The 17,903-nt window shown below is 40.5% G+C and overlaps 1 protein-coding gene across 1 annotated transcript in view; it reads right to left on the bottom strand.

Annotated features, from left to right (window-relative positions):
* LOC117304449 (brefeldin A-inhibited guanine nucleotide-exchange protein 1-like) overlaps positions 1–17,903 on the bottom strand; it is a 56,416-nt gene that overhangs the window by 7,587 nt on the left and 30,926 nt on the right. The window contains exons 19-31 of the mRNA XM_033788909.1: positions 17,423–17,560; positions 15,762–15,931; positions 14,284–14,435; positions 12,951–13,123; positions 11,011–11,171; positions 10,354–10,487; positions 9,646–9,775; positions 7,441–7,576; positions 6,819–6,957; positions 5,786–5,882; positions 4,270–4,444; positions 2,342–2,484; positions 995–1,178 (exon numbers count right to left, since the gene is read on the bottom strand). Of these exons, the coding sequence (XP_033644800.1) occupies positions 995–1,178; positions 2,342–2,484; positions 4,270–4,444; positions 5,786–5,882; positions 6,819–6,957; positions 7,441–7,576; positions 9,646–9,775; positions 10,354–10,487; positions 11,011–11,171; positions 12,951–13,123; positions 14,284–14,435; positions 15,762–15,931; positions 17,423–17,560 (1,932 nt within the window). The remainder of the gene's footprint in view (positions 1–994; positions 1,179–2,341; positions 2,485–4,269; positions 4,445–5,785; positions 5,883–6,818; positions 6,958–7,440; positions 7,577–9,645; positions 9,776–10,353; positions 10,488–11,010; positions 11,172–12,950; positions 13,124–14,283; positions 14,436–15,761; positions 15,932–17,422; positions 17,561–17,903) is intronic.

The following is a 17,903-nucleotide window of genomic DNA, read 5'->3' as shown; positions in this document are numbered from 1 at the left end:
GCTTGTTACTGGTATTCAGCTGTTGTTTGCTTATCCTGAAAATCACAGGGAAATTTGGTTGGTAGTCCTGTTTTTGTCAAGAAAGAAATTTCATGCTAAGCAAATTTTTGTGCTTAGCAGCTCTATGAAATTGGGCCCCGGTGACTGGGCATTACAATTTATTTAAAAGTGGTTAAATGAGGATGGGTATCGGTAAGAAAAAGATTACGCAGTTCTTTTTAAATCCAAGGAGCGTCTCTAAAATTCTACAGTTGGCATGCAGTGCAATTACAACAATAATAATTGGTTTTTATATAGCGTTTTATACACCTGAAGGGCATCTCAGACATGTGAAAGCGCTTCCAACATTATTACCCCTGGTAACTGGGGTTGTTCTAAAACCCCCTCTACCCACGACCCACTCGACCCCTCGACTTTTGTGCGATCTTTTTGTCTGAACACCGAAATTGCCACAGTTCACAACCTCAGCCAATCACGCACACAATTTTGTATGCTGACGTCGACTAACATGCCTCGCACATCACAACACAGCGCACGAGACAGACCATACACCTGTAGTATGCACCAAGCAAACTTCGCGTGATTGGCTGCTGAGATCGGGCCTGTGGCAATTGTGATGTACAGATAAAAAAAACGCGACATTTCCACCCCAGTCAATTCTTGCTAAGCCCAGAAATTTGCTAAGCAGAAAATTCAGCTTAACAGCTTTTTGAAATCAGGTAGTTTTATGGATTTAACCTGTTATACTTCCTGCAAATGTGAATGCGACACAAATTTTGACGTTGGGCATATTTTAACTAAAGGGCGATTTATTCGTTGGGAATTTGTGACGTCAAAGTTCGTATCGCATTCGCATTCACAGGAAGTATAAACCAGGCTAAGTCTGTAACCACTTTGCATCCCCAAAAGTCTCCCATTAGCTGATCTTGCCAAGAGAGAATATTAGGGGGGTTATTTGTTTGAAAGAATTTGAAGATGTATTTGTCATGCTTACCAGCCGATCTGAGTAGTTCTCTCTGGTTATTATTGCTGTTGAATTCCTTAGCGAAGCCGTGTGATTCCATAAGGCAGTCAAGTAGAAGGAATAGTTGACTTGATGAGAGGAATCTATACATGCCCGGATCGTCCCCACTCAACGTCGATTCGGATGAGATGGATAACGCATCTATGGAATTATCCTGCAATAAAAAAACAGTCATTGCAAAAATGTTACTAAATAGAGAGTAGGGAGAAACTGTGGATAAGGCGCCTTCAGACCATTCAACTCCATGGTCTGAACTTCAAGGAAGCAACTAACAACCCTTCGTTTTTGCCTTCTCCTTTTTCCCACAGAAATTCTCCTTTCTAGTCTGCCTCATTCACTAATTCATTAAGTTTCCCCCTTTCCCACCCTTGATATTGTCCTTTGTGTTTCCGTCTTCTTGTGGTCAAACCAGCCCCTTCCCTCCACCCCCTCCCTTTGTCTACCTATTTATTGTTTACCCTTGTTTTTTTCTCAGTGCTTTCTGAATCTCTCTCTCTATTCACGATTTTCCACTTCACTGCTTATCTTACACTTAGTTACCTGTTCATGTTTGTCATTTAGCCTTCCAAAAAGACTCCGCTAGGATCTAAACGTCAGGCCATTAACTATTTTTCTGTATTTACACCGTTAGGCCATTTTGGTTGACAAGCAGTCTGCAACAGCTAATTTTATTTTGCTCAGATAGAGAGTTATCTACTAATGCTCAACCCTTAACCATAGCAGCAGTAGCAGCAGCAGTAGCAGCAGCAGCATCATTCGGCATAGACTTCGTCTCTGGCCGCCTCATCCTAAATTATAATGGGGGTGCACTCCTGGAGTCACTGCCATCACCTGTTCTCTTTCAGGCTATTTAATCACAATCTGTCGTAAACTTTCAAAGGGCAAACGAATTGGAAATCAGACTTTAGCAGACCTACCAAGTCTCACATATTAGGCGTGAGACTCACGCATTTGGGCTGTCTCACACTCACACGCACAGCAACCATTTTCTCATGCATTGGGGCCAGACCGGGAAAAAAATAAAAATTAACGACAATGCATTGCCAAATCGGGCTCGTGTGTACAAACACGCAATCTACAATGTTTGCACAATCTTCAGATTGCACGCAGTTTATCAGAATCATCAACTTGAGCTGCCGTACAAACAGAGCGCAAACTTGCAGATTGCACACACTTTTGCTCTCCCAGCAGGTTCAGCTTAAATTCGGCAGAGAGCAAAACACGGTGGTAACCTATTAAAAATCTCGCGCATTAGCTGGCCTCTGGACATGGCATCTCTGCTTTAGTAGGAAGAATATCATGGCTGTTAATACTAACCTGAGCTGCTTTAAGATTGTCAGCGTCTTCATGGCGACTTGTAGCGGGAAAGAATACAATGTTATCAATGGTCTGAATCAGCTCTAGTTGTACAACACACTTGATGAGAAGGTTGGAGAAAATCTTCTGGTCGGCTGGGGTTTCTGTAGGAATACACACACACAAAGGAAACACATTCAAAACCTGAAGTACGAGCACAAAGCGTGAAAGCTTGCGAGCGCAAACAATTTGTGAGTGCGAAGGCTGCTTACATTAATTTATTTTGGTTTTAAAAGCCCTTCCCTGCAGTCTGGGGTGTTTTATATGGTTTTATCTTCATGATCTTAGGCCACATAAAAAAAAAATTGTTGATCGTCCTTTTTTTTTGCGGATGGGGGAGGGAGGTTTAAAAAAAAAAATTTAATGAAAAAAAAAGAAAAAGTTTTGTTGACGTGCCAAATATGAAATCAAGAATAAAGAAATCATCACAGTCACTATAAAACAGAGGGTTTTGTGTGTTTTTGATGTTTTCAATAGTTTTGTCAAACAAATTTAACTCCTAGATGACATTTTCTGTAAACTTTTTCAAACAACTAAGCACGGTGTAGCCCAAGTAAATATTTGTTCTTGCTTTGCCAACATGAATTAAAACCTTCTTTAAACATCTTTTCAAGCCTGTACATTTTGAAAAAAATATCAGCTGAAAAATCTGGGCAGTAACAGTATAAAGAGATATCCAGACATGGGGGAAAAAAAATGGGGTCGGGTGGTTTGAACGGTTAGGCGGGGATAATCAACAATTTTTTTATTTTTATGTGGCCTTAGTAAATTAGAAAAAAAAGAAAATAAATAGAAAACAAAAAATACTAATGTTTTTCCTTCCAAAAAGCTCACTGGATTTCCGGTTAAAAACAGAGAAATCACATCCCTGAAAGAATGATCTACATGTATGACCATAGAACTGTCATCACGTTGTTCATCTTCTTCCTTTTTGAGTGCAGCCTTCAAATCATGATTAAAGATAAACACGCTGCCAGACACACAGGGTCAAACTCCTTCTCTAAGCCATAAGTCTGTTCTGGGGTCTTTTACGAGCATTGATAAGTATTTTTACAACCCACGGGACCTATACGGGCCTATTAACTGTTTTGGCTATCGACCCAAATCAACTGCCACCAGGGACACGTTGACGCCTACTCATGGGGCTGAAACAGGGTTACCCCCTTCACATTCCTTAAGGATGTAGGCATAGGTACTGTATCATCCACTAGGAGCCTGGCTGGTAGAACAGAATGCACTACCTATCCAACTTTTTACAAAGCAATTATGGTAAAGTGCCTTGCTCAAGGGCACAAGTGTCATGACTGGGATGCGAATCAAGGTGACTCTGCTGCTGACCAAACCAGAGCTTTGGTCCAGTGAACTAGACTGCTCGGCCATGACACGCCACATGCTAAATAGTGACCATGGTCACGCTAAGCATTATGTTATATACTTGCTCAACCTCGCTACCATGGGCAGCGCGCCGTATCACGCTATCTCTGCGTAGGTCTCTAACCCCTGGGAGGGAAACTCCGATCCGTGTCTTTGATTGGCTATCATATACGCGCAAAATGTGAAACGCTGTGCGTCTTCAAAAAGCTCTATACGCCGAAACGCATGCGTATAAAGATGTACGTATTCATCACGCAACACTGAACGCCAAGACAAGTTTATGACTCTTATTACACACAGCGCATATAGCCCGTGCTAAACTAACGCCCAACACAGAACAGATCACCCACAGGACTAATTGTAATATCCCATATATTTGGATATTTTGAAGTCACACTTCCAGGGGTAGGATCGAGAAAGGCATGCTGGGAAAAAATGGCGCGACGAGGATCGATCACCCCTGGGAACGAGGTTGAGTGACCATGGTCACGCTAAGCGTTATGTTATATACTTACTATGAATCTCCATAGCTCTACTGCTAGTCTTACTCTCCATGCTAGTAGCACTAGCAACACTATGCACACTACCGGCTCTCCTGAGATCATTCCTTCGCTCTGTCGGCTGAGGTTGAGGTTGTTGATCGACCTCCGTTGAGATCGGAGAACCAGAGGGGGCATTGGAAGGAGATTCCTGGGGGGAGATCAAAATTGCAAGCCTTAAAACTTTGTAGCTTTTTATTACGATAATAACTGTGATATCAGACTAAAAGTCTAAAGGCCCGGTCACACAGGCCTCGATAACGAGAACTAAAACGAGAAGTTTAACAGTGCATGCCCTCGATTAGTTGAAGGAGCAAATTCTGCATGGAGCATTTCAACAAATAGAATGCGTTCTCTTTGCGTTGTGATCGTTATCGTCTCCGTTATCGCTGCAGTGTGACTTGGCCTTAACACCCGTTGCAGACAGGTGATCCAGAGTTGCGCCGAATCAAATTCTGAAACAGTTAGGAGCGACTGGACGCCCTAGAAGTCAAAAGATCGACTGTTACTCTGAAAGCGCCTTGATTTCAAGCCGAGCTAATGTAAATGTCATGTGGCGTTCGCCTGTCTGAAACCAAAATTTATTTGGGTGGACCTAGAGACACTCCTACTCTAGGCACACCTGCGACTCTGGCACACCTGTCTGAAAAGGGTGTTACAATGTTTTATTGTGAAAAGCCTTCCAGAAAGACCCACACCACTTCGGACCAATCGAAACACAGATATAGAAAGCTTACGTCACTGCACGGTTTTTCAATAACATCACTGTATCCAATGAAAATACTGGTTCTGAAAAGCAAGTACCTGTCTTCATCCCTGCGGATCAGTCTAAGAATGACTATCCATTGGCATGACGTAGTGCCCTCTAAATCCCACACTATGAGTGGGTTTGGCTTTGGACTGATGACTTACATGATCCGGGCCCAATTTCATAGAAATTCTAAGCACAAATATTTGCTTAGCGTGAAATGTTTGCCTTGATAAAAACAGGATTTCCCAACCAAATTTCTACGTGATTTTCAAGAACAGCTGAATAGCAGTAACTAGGAAATGCAAAAAAATGGAAATTTGGTTGGTAATCCTGTTTTTATCAAGGAAGAAATTTCATAATAAGCAAATTTTTGTGCTTAGCAGCTCTATGAAACTGGGGCCTGGTGTTGGAAAGGAGTCTCAACAGTTCAGCGATCCTACATTTTCTTGTTATTAAGTGTATAGCGCCCTCTATGGTACATTCGAAATAGGAATATCCATTACCATGACATAGCGCCCTCTAAACCCCATACTACGAGTGGATTTAGCATTGTGATGATAACTCACATGATCTGGTTTTGGGAAAGGAAGCTCTACAGTTCAGCGATCATACATTTTCTTGTTATTAAGTGTATAGCGCCCTCTATGGTACATTCAAAAAAGGACTATCCATTACCATGACATAGCGCCTTCTATAAAACCCCATACTATGAGTGGATTTGGCATTGTGATGATAACTTACATGATCTGGTGTTGGTAAAGAGTCTCTACTGACACAGTCTGGATCCTTCACTGGTGGGTTGTCAAGATGCTGCTCCTCTGGTCGCCAACTCAACAAGCTAAGAAAAATACAAGCAAGTTTACAATTTTACTAAGGGAATAAAAGGGTAGCGACAAGTTCTTCAATGTACTTACAACCTTTCCTTTTTGGACAGTTATAACACAACCTAGTTTGATCTTATATAATCCCATATCTTACATCTTGGTATTGTATATAGTTTTGTTTAACATCTAAACTGCCTTCTATTGAAATCTGTCCAGCAGTATGCATACAATAGGCCCTTCCCATGAAATAATTATGAAAAATTGCACATAGCGTGGCGCACTAACATTTTAAATTGTAAAATGAGGGAACATCGCGCTGTTTAGTATGCCGCTGATGGTGAGGTGACGCAGACGCGATTGTGCGTCTGCTGAGTGCACATCTCTATGGCATTTGCCAACCAATAAGGTCTGTACGCATGCGTGAATGTAATTAGCATATATCACGGGGAGGTTCTATTCTTGACCAAGTGAAGTCAAAGGTTGATCAGGGCCCAATTTCAAAGAGCTGCTATGCACAAAAATTGGCTAAGCATGAAATTTCTTCCTTGATAAAAACAGGATTACCAACCAAATTTCGATATATTGCATATTGCTTGTTACTGGTAATCAGCTGTTGTTTGCTTATCCTGAATATCACGTGGAAGTTTTGTTGGTAATTCGGTGTTTATTAAGGCAAAAATTTCATGCTAAGCAAATTTTTTGTGCTAAGCAGCTCTATGAAATTGGGCCCAGGACATTACTCTTCAACCAATCAAATGATGAATGCGCATTTTGTAAGTTGACAAAACAGGATTGCGTCAGCGTTCAATAAACACAAACTCCAACGTGTACTTCATATTCAACGCGCGTGCAAAATGGTGCGCGTGTTTTCTCGCGGTCCCGTCGCGTTTTGTGCAAGAAGCATCACCAGTGCGCCCTCTAGTTCTTATATATAACTCTATGTGTTTTACCCATGCGGTATGGTACTCTTGAAGATGTCTAGCATGCAGGTACAGACGCGATCCCATGTAGCTGGAGTGAAAGACGGACCATTACAGATGACTAGCTGCTCCAGGCAGTTGGTTCCTGAACGTGCTAACTGCTCATTATCTGTCGACAAAGACAACATCAAAACAGAAAAGTATCATATTTAAAATATTCTTATTATGTTCTGAAACATAGATAGAGGCAAATGCAGCATTGCAACCAGACATTTCCAGTTGGGAGAGCAAGCTGTGACTCGGACATAATTAAAGGGGGGGGGTGGGGGCTATTTCATGTATCAAACCATTCATTTGAAGATTGGGTTTGCAAGGGTTCTAAGCAGGAGCCTCCCACACCCCCCAGCCACAACCTCTTTGGTCACACCACATGGCAAATCTGAGATAATAAATTGTGATTTTCATGTCCTGCTTTTTCTTTTCAGTTTTAGCAGCCCCACGAATCTTCACTCGATTTAATAGATGTTAAATTTGCACCGTGGGTTTGAATCCATAATATGCTTGTGATTTTTGTTCACAGAACTTGGGAAGGTACTACAGTGCTAACACAAATCAGTGCAATGGTAAAACCCAAATGACTATTCTCGCTAACCTTGCTGAACACACCACAGTAATTGCTGCAGCAGCTCCTCCAGTAGAATCTCACTAAGGACTTGAAAGTACTGTGTGAAGACATCCACAATGGCAAACAACGCATGGTTACACGTCGTCATCATCCACTCAGTTTTCTGCGGAAAATAAAAGCTCGGTTATTTCACATTGGGTGCATCACATCAAACTGACAGAATTAGCAAAATTCACCTTAAGTTTAAGCAAAACAAGGGGTTAAAACAGTACACGTCACAAAAGTTTAAACAAACACAACTTTGTCAAATTTTCTAAAAATAATGTTGGTTCTTATGTCTGTATATGTCAATTACTGCAACAATCTCCACACTGGGATATTATTAGTTACGTAGCACACAACCTGGGCCCTATTTCATAGAGCTGCTAAGCACACAAATTTGCTTAGCATGAAATTTCTTCCTTGATAAAAACAGGATTACCAACCAAATTTCCAGGTAATTATTAGGATAAGCAAACAACAGCTGAATACCAGTAACAAACAATATGCAACAAATGGAAATTTGGTTGGTAATCCTGTTTTTATTACGGAAGACATTTCATGCTAAGCAAATTTTCGTGCTTAGCAGCTCTATGAAATTGGGCCCAAGTAGCTAGGATCAAGGCGCTTTACAACATTAGTATCCCTGTTCATTAGGCATACTGTTAGACCATTCATCTCAACTCCATTGGAAGCATACAAACCCAAGCTGCTTAAATTAGCGCTAAGACGTTAATCCAATACAATATTGTCTCAGCCTTCTCAGGTATTTATACACCTGGGTTAAAGACAGTGGACACTATTGGTAATTGTCAAAGACCAGTCTTCTCACTTGCTGTATCTCAACATATGCATAAAATAACAAACCTGTGAAATATGAGCTCAGTCGGTCGTCAAAGTTGCGAGATAATAATAAAAGAAAAAAACACCCTTGTCACATGAAGTTGTGTGCTTTCAGATGCTTGATTTCGAGACCTCAAATAAAAGTACTTCTTTCTCGAAAACTACGTCACTTCAGAGGAAGCCGTTTCTCACAATGTTTTATACCACCAACCTCTCCCCATTACTCGTTACCAAGTAAGGTTTTATGCTAATAATTATTTTGAGTAATTACTAATAGTGTCCACTGCCTTTAAGAGAAGCAAGTAAGGTCAAGTGCCTTGCTCAAGGACACAAGAGTCATGACCGGGATTCGAACCTACGCTCCGATGATTCAACCATCAGAACTTGAGACTGATGCAATAGACCATTCAGCCACGACAACCCACTTGACAAATTGTAAGCTGTATTTTTCACGATATTTTCAATCATTTAAGGTCGAACAAAATAATTACTTAGCAGTTCTAACAGTATCTGGGATTTGAGGCATTGCAGGGTGAGGTATCAATGTATATTTGGTTTGCGTTAACACCATGTGTGTATCTACTTGCCAGGCAGATTATGTTTTTTAGATTCTACTAATGCGGAGTACATAGATTGATGTTCGGGAGACTTCTCAGTTCTGATCAGAACTGTCCTGCTTTTTTAACTACTACCGGGCGGAAAGTAGAACATTGACCGGAACTACAACTTTAGCTTTAAAGGCAGTGGACACTATTGGTAATTGTCAAAGACTAGCCCAGCAGTTGGTACATCTCAACATATGCATAAAATAACAAACCTGTGAAAATTTGAGCTCAATTGATCATCGAACTTGCGAGATAATAATGACAAAAAAAAAACACCCTTGTCACACGAAGTTGTGTGCGTTTAAATGGTTGATTTCGAGACCTCAAGTTCTAAATCTGAGGTCTCGAAATCAAATTCGTGGAATATTACTTCTTTCTCGAAAACTATGGCACTTCAGAGGGAGCCATTTCTCACAATGTTTTATACCATCAACCTCTCCTCTCCCCATTACTCGTCACCAAGAAAGGTTTTATGCTAATAATTATTTTGAGTAATTACCAATAGTGTCCACTGCCTTTAAGAGAAGCAAGTAAGGTCAAGTGCCTTGCTCAAGGACACAAGAGTCATGACCGGGATTCGAACCTACGCTCCATTGATTCAACCATCAGAACTTGAGACTGATGCAATAGTGGATGGTTATTAACTTCACTAGCGCGAAGTGAGTTCTTAATGGGTCTCAACAATTGGACTAGCCAACTCTAGTCATCATCAGGATAACATTTATGTGCATTGCAATTTACTGACCTCTAAGACTTGCTCAGGTAGCTTCATGTTATCAAAGATGCGGAAGACGATTCTGAAGAGATCTTTCCACCAATGTTGCTGAAATGTATCTCCATAGCTCTTCATGATCTCAAACATCACCGTCAGTCCCCTAGCAAGTAAGATCAAAGATTGTTCAGTCACATTTAGGGTGTATAAACTTATATGTACAACCAGCCTCTCTACCATGTGTAGTGCGCCAGATCAATACCAGGGCCCAATTTCATAGAGCTGCTAAGCACCAAAATTTGCTTAGCATGAAATTTCTACCTTCATAAAAACAAGATTACCAACCAAATTTCCATTTGTTGCATATTGATTGTTACTGGTATTCAGCTGTTGTTTGCTTATCCTGAAAATCACGTGGAAGCTTGGTTGGTAATCCTAATTTTATCAAGGAAGAAATTTCATGCTTAGCAAATTTTCGTGCTTAGCAGCTCTATGAAATTGGGCCCTGGTGCTCACCCCTGGGAACGAGGCTGATGCACCGCCAACAGAATCTAGGCTATGGCCCATTTCTAAACCACGGCTTCGGCTCCAGATTAAGCTCAGGCTAGCTTGGCCCCTCGGCTGTTTTGAAAATTGCACGTGGTTTGCGTACGTGCGCAGGGCTTCAGACAAGAGAACAGAGCCTGAAGTGGAATCCAAAGTCGAAGCCGTGGATTCAAGCACTAGGAATAGTCAGCTCACCTTGTTCTGACATCCAGTTTACACCTATTGATTACACAGGATAACTCAAAGAGGACGGGGAACCATCCCTTGACCCATATCCGATCTTCTTCACTGATTGGCGTCTCATGGTCTCCCACATGCTCTCGGAACATCTGCAAAAAGGCAAGTTCAACAAATGTAAAAATTAAATTAGGATAATTAAGAATGCAAAAGACATTCTGGCTGGGTTATTTGTGACAAGAGTCTGGCAGATTGAACCCATGACCTACTGCATTCTACAGCCGATGTCTGGAGAGGTAGGTTCATATCCCAGTGGGACATAGCACCATGTTATGGTTTACACGGTGCTGTGGTGCATCATGCTGTCGATCCAACCAGGAACACCGGGACGAGCCCCTTCTCTTTTCGATAAGTGCACTGGGTTCCACATTACATAACACACAGGACCAACAGCTTTACGTCCCACCCAAAGGACGAAGCAATGGTTAAGTAAGTGGCTTGCTTAATGCTTAAGAACACAAGTGTCAAGGCTTGGGATTTGAACCCACACTCTGCTGAATCGAAACACCAGAGTTTGAATCCGGTGCTCTCAACCGCTCGACCACAACACGCCCATAACCGTAAAAATATGTGGGATTTCCCACAATGTAATAGCCATCTGAAACCCAGACTCACCTGTGGTTTTTCCATGACGTATTTAGCACAGCTCCGGATGAGCCTTATAGCCTCCATGCTAGTATCAGGAAAGGCTGCGTTGCAAGCAAACTCTGATAAACACTTGACTGCATCTTGGAATGAATCTAACGTTGCACCAAAGTATTTCTCAAATACATTGGCTGAGGAGAACAGTGGAACAAAAAGTTTGCAGTAGTCAGGATTTTAATAACAATACTAACACATGTGTTAGCTGGGGCGATATCACGATATTATGAATTTGCAAACGATTTCGAATCGATTTGGTTTTAATCGAAATATCTATAATCACGATATATCGCGATTTATCGCGATATATCGCGATATCGATTAAATATCGCAATATCATGATGTATTTCCTAGCTGAGACATCTTGCACTCCATAGGTTTGGAGTAAAACCAGAAGAATAGGTCATTAGAACACCTCTCTTATGCTATGACTGTCTCTTCTACAACTTTCACTTGGAGTTTAAAGACTGATGATGTCAAATCTAATTAATCGCGATTATATCGAATACCGCGATATATTGTTGGCGATATATCGTGAATAAAATAAATCGATATCGCCGAAGCTTACACATGTGTTTATAACTAGAGCTTTTACAAAAGAGAGTTCAAAGTGCCGAACAACCTACAACAAGGACTTTTACTCTTTCTATGAAGATTACACCCTCTGAAACAAATGTTGTTTGGCTGGTATCCAGTTTCTACTGATCAAGATTTGTCTATGCTTAGCAGTGTTCTCCACACGCGTGTTTTGGGAGGGCGTGCTGCCCTCCTAAAATTTAGGCCACCCTGCCAAAGAATTGGGCGCCCTGCTATAAAATATTGGCCGCCCTGCCCCAAAAATGACAAACAGAATATTTTTTGACTGCATTTAATCATGATTGAGTCAATCAAACGAGTACCTGAAAAGATAACCGACTACAGCATTAGAAATGCGATTGTAAACAAACATTAAAACTCGATGCACACACAGTCACATGGTTCGTACAGTTGTATGCCGAGTGTATCCACCACAGGACGTGCACAACGTTCTGTCGATAAATACATGTAATTATTGTTTAAAGTTCTTAAATTCTGTGCAACCGATCATGGAATCTCAATGATTTTATTGCAAACGAAGTTCTTAACGACGGAACCGCTAAAAATTTATTTAAAAAAATGGTTTTTGATTGAAAAACTATTACTTATGGCCAACATTTGGGGATAAGATCGTCCAAAAGTGTCTGGGTTTTTGGGGGTTTTTTTTCCCCGTTTTGCAAAATTCCACGTGAACAGGTGAAGGTCGTCCGATCCTCACCCAACTTCCTAAATTCTACACTGTGCGTGCGGCATGCAGATCATCCCTTTGAGGTAGTATTGGCACGGCGCACAAAGCCAAATGTATAACATTTGGTATGTTTTGATTTAATTTTTAAACTAATGTTGTTCCGACTGAAATGGATGTCATTCAATGGGTAGCGTCGTCGGGGCCGGGGATTAATAACACTGTTTTTTAAGAAAAGGTTTTTCTCAAGCATTTGTTGCTTTCACGTTCGATGGCGTCATATTGACGGGCAACATTTTGATTACGTCATGCCGCCCTCCTAAAAAAAGTCTGTGGAGAACACAAGCTTAGCAAGTGTTTATGCTTACATGCTTTATGAAATTGGTGCCTGGTCACAAACAGCTAAGATTGATCTTAACTGCAAATAAATAGTAGTTGCTAAGTAAAGTGTGATGTCACAATACAAATCACTATGGTAATACTGACAATTTATCTTAAGATGAATTTTCGTGTTTTGTGAAATCGAGCCCAGGTCTTTTTTATCTCTGTGATGGCAAGTTTGCCTCTATCAAGAAAATCTAAAAGTTGCATTGAGATCAATAAAAAACCCTGAACTCTTTTGAGGACTACATATATGACAGGCTGTACTTACTGACAATGCTTCCAGTGGTCTGGAATGCAAGCTCCACTATGCTTTCCTCGTGATCCGATGCAGCAAGATGGAAGACTGAGAAGACGTTTTTCCAGCCAGAGCGTATATTGACTGCTTGTGAATTCACCATCTGAGCAATGCATCGGACAACCATGTCCCTGATGGTGGGTGACCTGGATTCAACAATACACAACATAAGTAGGGTTTGAAACTTTGCATAGTGGAAATACGATATGGAAAGGTTTGCGGTAACACCATGTAATGACTATCTCTAATGAGTTGGGGTGGTTCTGAAAAGAACCGTTAATTTCAACTAAACGTTTCGATCAGTATGCTCTGATTGTCTTCTGGAGAAAGCTGGACTCTGAAGCTGCAAGCTACTTAAGTACTGTGGAGGCGGATTAGCTTGGTGATGCACAGAGCGAAACGTCGAGTTGAAACCAACGGTTCTCTAGAGATCGTCATTACATGGTGTTACCGCAAACCCTCCATATAATACACAACATGATCAGCAAGATCAATAAAAAAACCTGAGCAATATGCCTGTGCTTTTTTTTCACAGAGCTCAGGAAAGTACTGAGTAAAGAGTATACAGTGCTAACAAACATTGGTGTTTTGGGGTAAAACCAAAAATATTATTCTTTATCCCCGATGCAAATTTCCATCTATTAAATCGTTGTGGTACCCGTTGTTAAACATAGGATTGGTACTGCCTCTAGCCACCCATATCCAACAAGGCCGAATGCTGAGTTTGATATGGGACGCAGACCCGCTATATTTTTTCGTATTTCAGGAGCGCGCATGTTATAACGAATTTTTCTTCCAGTCTCGTGCAACTTTAACGAATTTTTCTTCCAGTCTCGTGCAAAATTTCAGAACGTTATTTTGTGACAAACAGCATGCACAAAGTTTAGAATGTAATTTTCCACTGCTCATATACGGAGCACGACGCATTGACTCTCACAATACGCACTGTGCAAGAAATAAAATGGACGTAGTATATAGGTTTTTATACCACCCTCCAGTTCGAGCATCTGATTGGTGGATTAGCGCGTACTGGAAGATAATAATCTATATTACATGGTCTATATCAAACCCTGCTCTATCGCCCAGTTCTAACCCTGCAAATTTTGCTATTGAAGCTCTGCAACAAGTTTGCTTGAAGATAAATTCTTTATCACACACCGACTCATGGAATACAGAAAACTATTGCATGTCTGCGCCCCATCTCTTTTGCCCCTGTTAGATATGGGACCACAGAAGCGCTAGATTTGTCTGTATTCCACTAGTGCTCCTGTGAAAACTAACAGAATGATCACTGAGCTCAACTGACTTGTTTTTCTTCATGATGTACTCAAATGGTCGCAGGAACTCCTTCTGGAACTTGAAGTTGGGCAATTCTCCTTTCTCTAGAAACTTCATGGACAGCTGCCGCAAAGAATCAATGGCAAAGAATGCTACATCTTCCTTAGGATTACACCCCACCTACAATCACAAAGAAAAAATAAACCTAACAATTATCGTGCACTACTGGTACAATTCTATTCTTGTTCATCCCAACTTCCATGTAGATGTACACACCCTTTGTTATTTTGTACAGCAACTTTTCTTTCCATTTAAAGGATTTGGGTACTTTTTGTAACACAAAACACAATGTCCACAGATTTACATTAAACTAAAACCATTTGAAGACAATGAAAGTAGAAAGCATACCTTAAAATATTAGTTGCTGAGGTGCTGTAGTTTTTGATAAATGAGTAAAACAATGTCATGAAAATACGTTTTTACATGCTAAAATAATTTTCGTCTCCGAATGATCACCGAGACGAAAATTATTTTCATGAAATTGTCTAACTCATTTCTCAAAAGCCTGTCTTTTTCTGAGTTACGTACCTTGCTAAAATGAATATTGAGACCTATCTATCAGCGCAAATTATCACAGTAACACCCTGCGATTGAGCCTGTCTATTTCTGAATAACGTAGCTTGTTGAAATGAATATTGCAACCTATCTATCAGCGCAAATTCTCACAGTAACACCCTGCGATTGAGCCTGTCTTTTTCTAAGTAACGTACCTTGTTGAAATGAATATTGCGACCTATCTATCAGCGCAAATTCTCACAGTAACACCCTGCGATTGAGCCTGTCTATTTCTGAATAACGTAGCTTGTTGAAATGAATATTGCGACCTATCTATCAGCGCAAATTCTCACAGTAACACTCTGCGATTGAGCCTGTCTATTTCTGAATAACGTAGCTTGTTGAAATGAATATTGCGACCTATCTATCAGCGCAAATTCTCACAGTAACACCCTGCGATTGAGCCTGTCTATTTCTGAATAACGTAGCTTGTTGAAATGAATATTGCGACCTTTCTATCAGCGCAAATTCTCACAGTAACACCCTACGATTGAGCCTGTCTATTTCTGAATAACGTAGCTTGTTGAAATGAATATTGCGACCTATCTATCAGCGCAAATTCTCACAGTAACACCCTGCGATTGAGCCTGTCTTTTTCTGAATAACGTAGCTTGTTGAAATGAATATTGCGACCTATCTATCAGCGCAAATTCTCACAGTAACACCCTGCGATTGAGCCTGTCTATTTCTGAATAACGTAGCTTGTTGAAATGAATATTGCGACCTATCTATCAGCGCAATTTCTCACAGTAACACCCTGCCATTGAGCCTGTCTATTTCTGAGTAACGTAGCTTGTTGAAATGAATATTGCGACCTATCTATCAGCGCAAATTCTCACAGTAACGTCATGAGATTGAGCCTGTCTATTTCTGAATTTCTGCGTAACGTACCTTGTTGAAATGGTCACCCAGTATGCTCCAGATTCGAGACCATTGCACACGTACACGACCCATGTTATAGTAAGAGATCTCTACTATCTTAGTTAAGCTGAACATTCTACATGTATTGGTTGCGTGTAACTCCTCCAGGGACACCTGGCATAACGCTTGCACAAAATCAACTGTAAAATACAATCATAAACAATGGTTTACATTGTAGCTTCAAAAAAGACAACAACAAACAATGGTTGACAACATAATCATCAACAATGGTAAACATTGTAACTTGGAAAATATACACACAAACAATGGTCTACATTGTAATTTCAAAAACACTATCATAAACAATGGTTTACATTGTAGTTTCACAATATTATAAGTTATCACACAAGCGCAAGGCCAAATTGAATATGGGACGCAGACGCGCTATATTTTTCTGTATTCCATGAGCGCGCATGTTATAACGATTTTATTTTCTAGTCTCACGTGCAACGTGCATAGTTTAAAGTTTCAGAACGTTATTTAATTTTGCGACGAACAGCATGCACACGCAAAGTTTAGAAAGTAATTTTTGCAGTGTCCGTGTGCAGAGCATGACGCATTGACACTCACAATACGCACTGTGCAATATAAAAACTGGAAGTAGGTTTTAGCTTTTTATACCACCCTCTAGTTCGAGCATCTGATTGGTGGATAAGCGCGCACTGGAAGATAATGCCATAAAGTTGCCATAAAGATCTCAGATAGTCGAGGAGACGGCGGTGTGTAGTTTTCAGTGGTGGGTATAATGGAGTACTTGGCTGAGCTTTTGCTTTGGTTATGAATAGTCAGAGGGGACTATGAAATGTGAAGTAAAAATGCGAAGTAAAAAGCATGAAATGATATCGGTCGGTCCAATTTTTGATAACATAATCAGTTCCACTAAGCTTGCAATTTGTTTTGGGCAGGAGACCAGCAGCATAGGCTAAAATGTATTGTACTTCAAAAGCATTTACACTATCTGTATTGTATAAGCATCACGGGATCAAAATAATCAAACATGGGATGAGAGAAAAATCAAATGGTCCTCATTGGGATTGGAACCCACGACCCCTGACACTCCGGGCAGATGCTCTAGCAACTGAGCTATGAGGAAAAGCAGCATACTCCCTCAGGTTTTCCTTAAGAACACACATTTTTCTCTCGATGTTGCATGGGCAAAGTAACAAACACAAACAAATTTGTTTCAAACTCCTTAACAACCAGAATGTCTTGATGTTTTGACCCTAGCAGAGTCTTTCTTAAAAGGGTCTGGGTACTTTTTGTAGAACACAAAACACAATGTCCACAGATTTACATTAAACTTACACAGTTTGAAGATATTGATGGTAGAAAGCTTCCCTGAAAGTATTACTTGCTGAGGTGCTGTCGTTTTTTGAGAAATGAGTTAAACAATGTCATGAAAATAATTTACGTCTCAGTGGTCAAGAGACGAAAACTATTTTAGCACGTAAAATTGTATTTTTATGACATTGTTTTACTCATTTCTCAAAAACTGCAGCACCTCAGCAACAAATATTTTAATATGCTTTCTATTATTATTACCTTCAAACGGTGTAAGTTTATTGTAAATCTGTGGCGATGTGTTTTGTATTACAAAAAGTACCCAGACCCTTTAAGAGTATAGTTATTACCTATAGCATCTCCATCCAGCCGTGTAGAACCAGTGAATATTCTATCCACAGCTACCACAATGCCCTGTGAGGAGGTTTCCCCCATAGCTTCCTGGAGACTAGCCATCCTCTTCTGATCCATGTTGGCAACTCTCGCAACTATCACAAACAAAAACAAACAAATACAAGGGTCCCGTGCTAAATTGTAGCATGGTTGTAAGATTTTACAAAATGCACCTCGTGTGAAAGGACAATAACTTTTGGAGTGTCCGGGGTCCCTTGTCAAATCTTGTCCAACATTGCTACATTTTGTCGGAGGTCCGGACCAATGACAAAATCTTACACTAACGGAAGTTTTGACCAAGTATGTGGGCTACATCATCGTGTGAAAGGAACCCTTGTTTATTGAACGACGTCCTAGGTAATAATTCCTATACAGCGCATGTTATTGTGGGTGCTATCTTGTCCAACTATGGTGATCAGGATTACCAATTTGTCATAT

This window comes from Asterias rubens, chromosome 21, assembly GCF_902459465.1.
Source record: "Asterias rubens chromosome 21, eAstRub1.3, whole genome shotgun sequence".
NCBI lineage: Eukaryota > Metazoa > Echinodermata > Asteroidea > Forcipulatida > Asteriidae > Asterias > Asterias rubens.
This window is presented reverse-complemented; position numbering and strand designations above follow the sequence as displayed.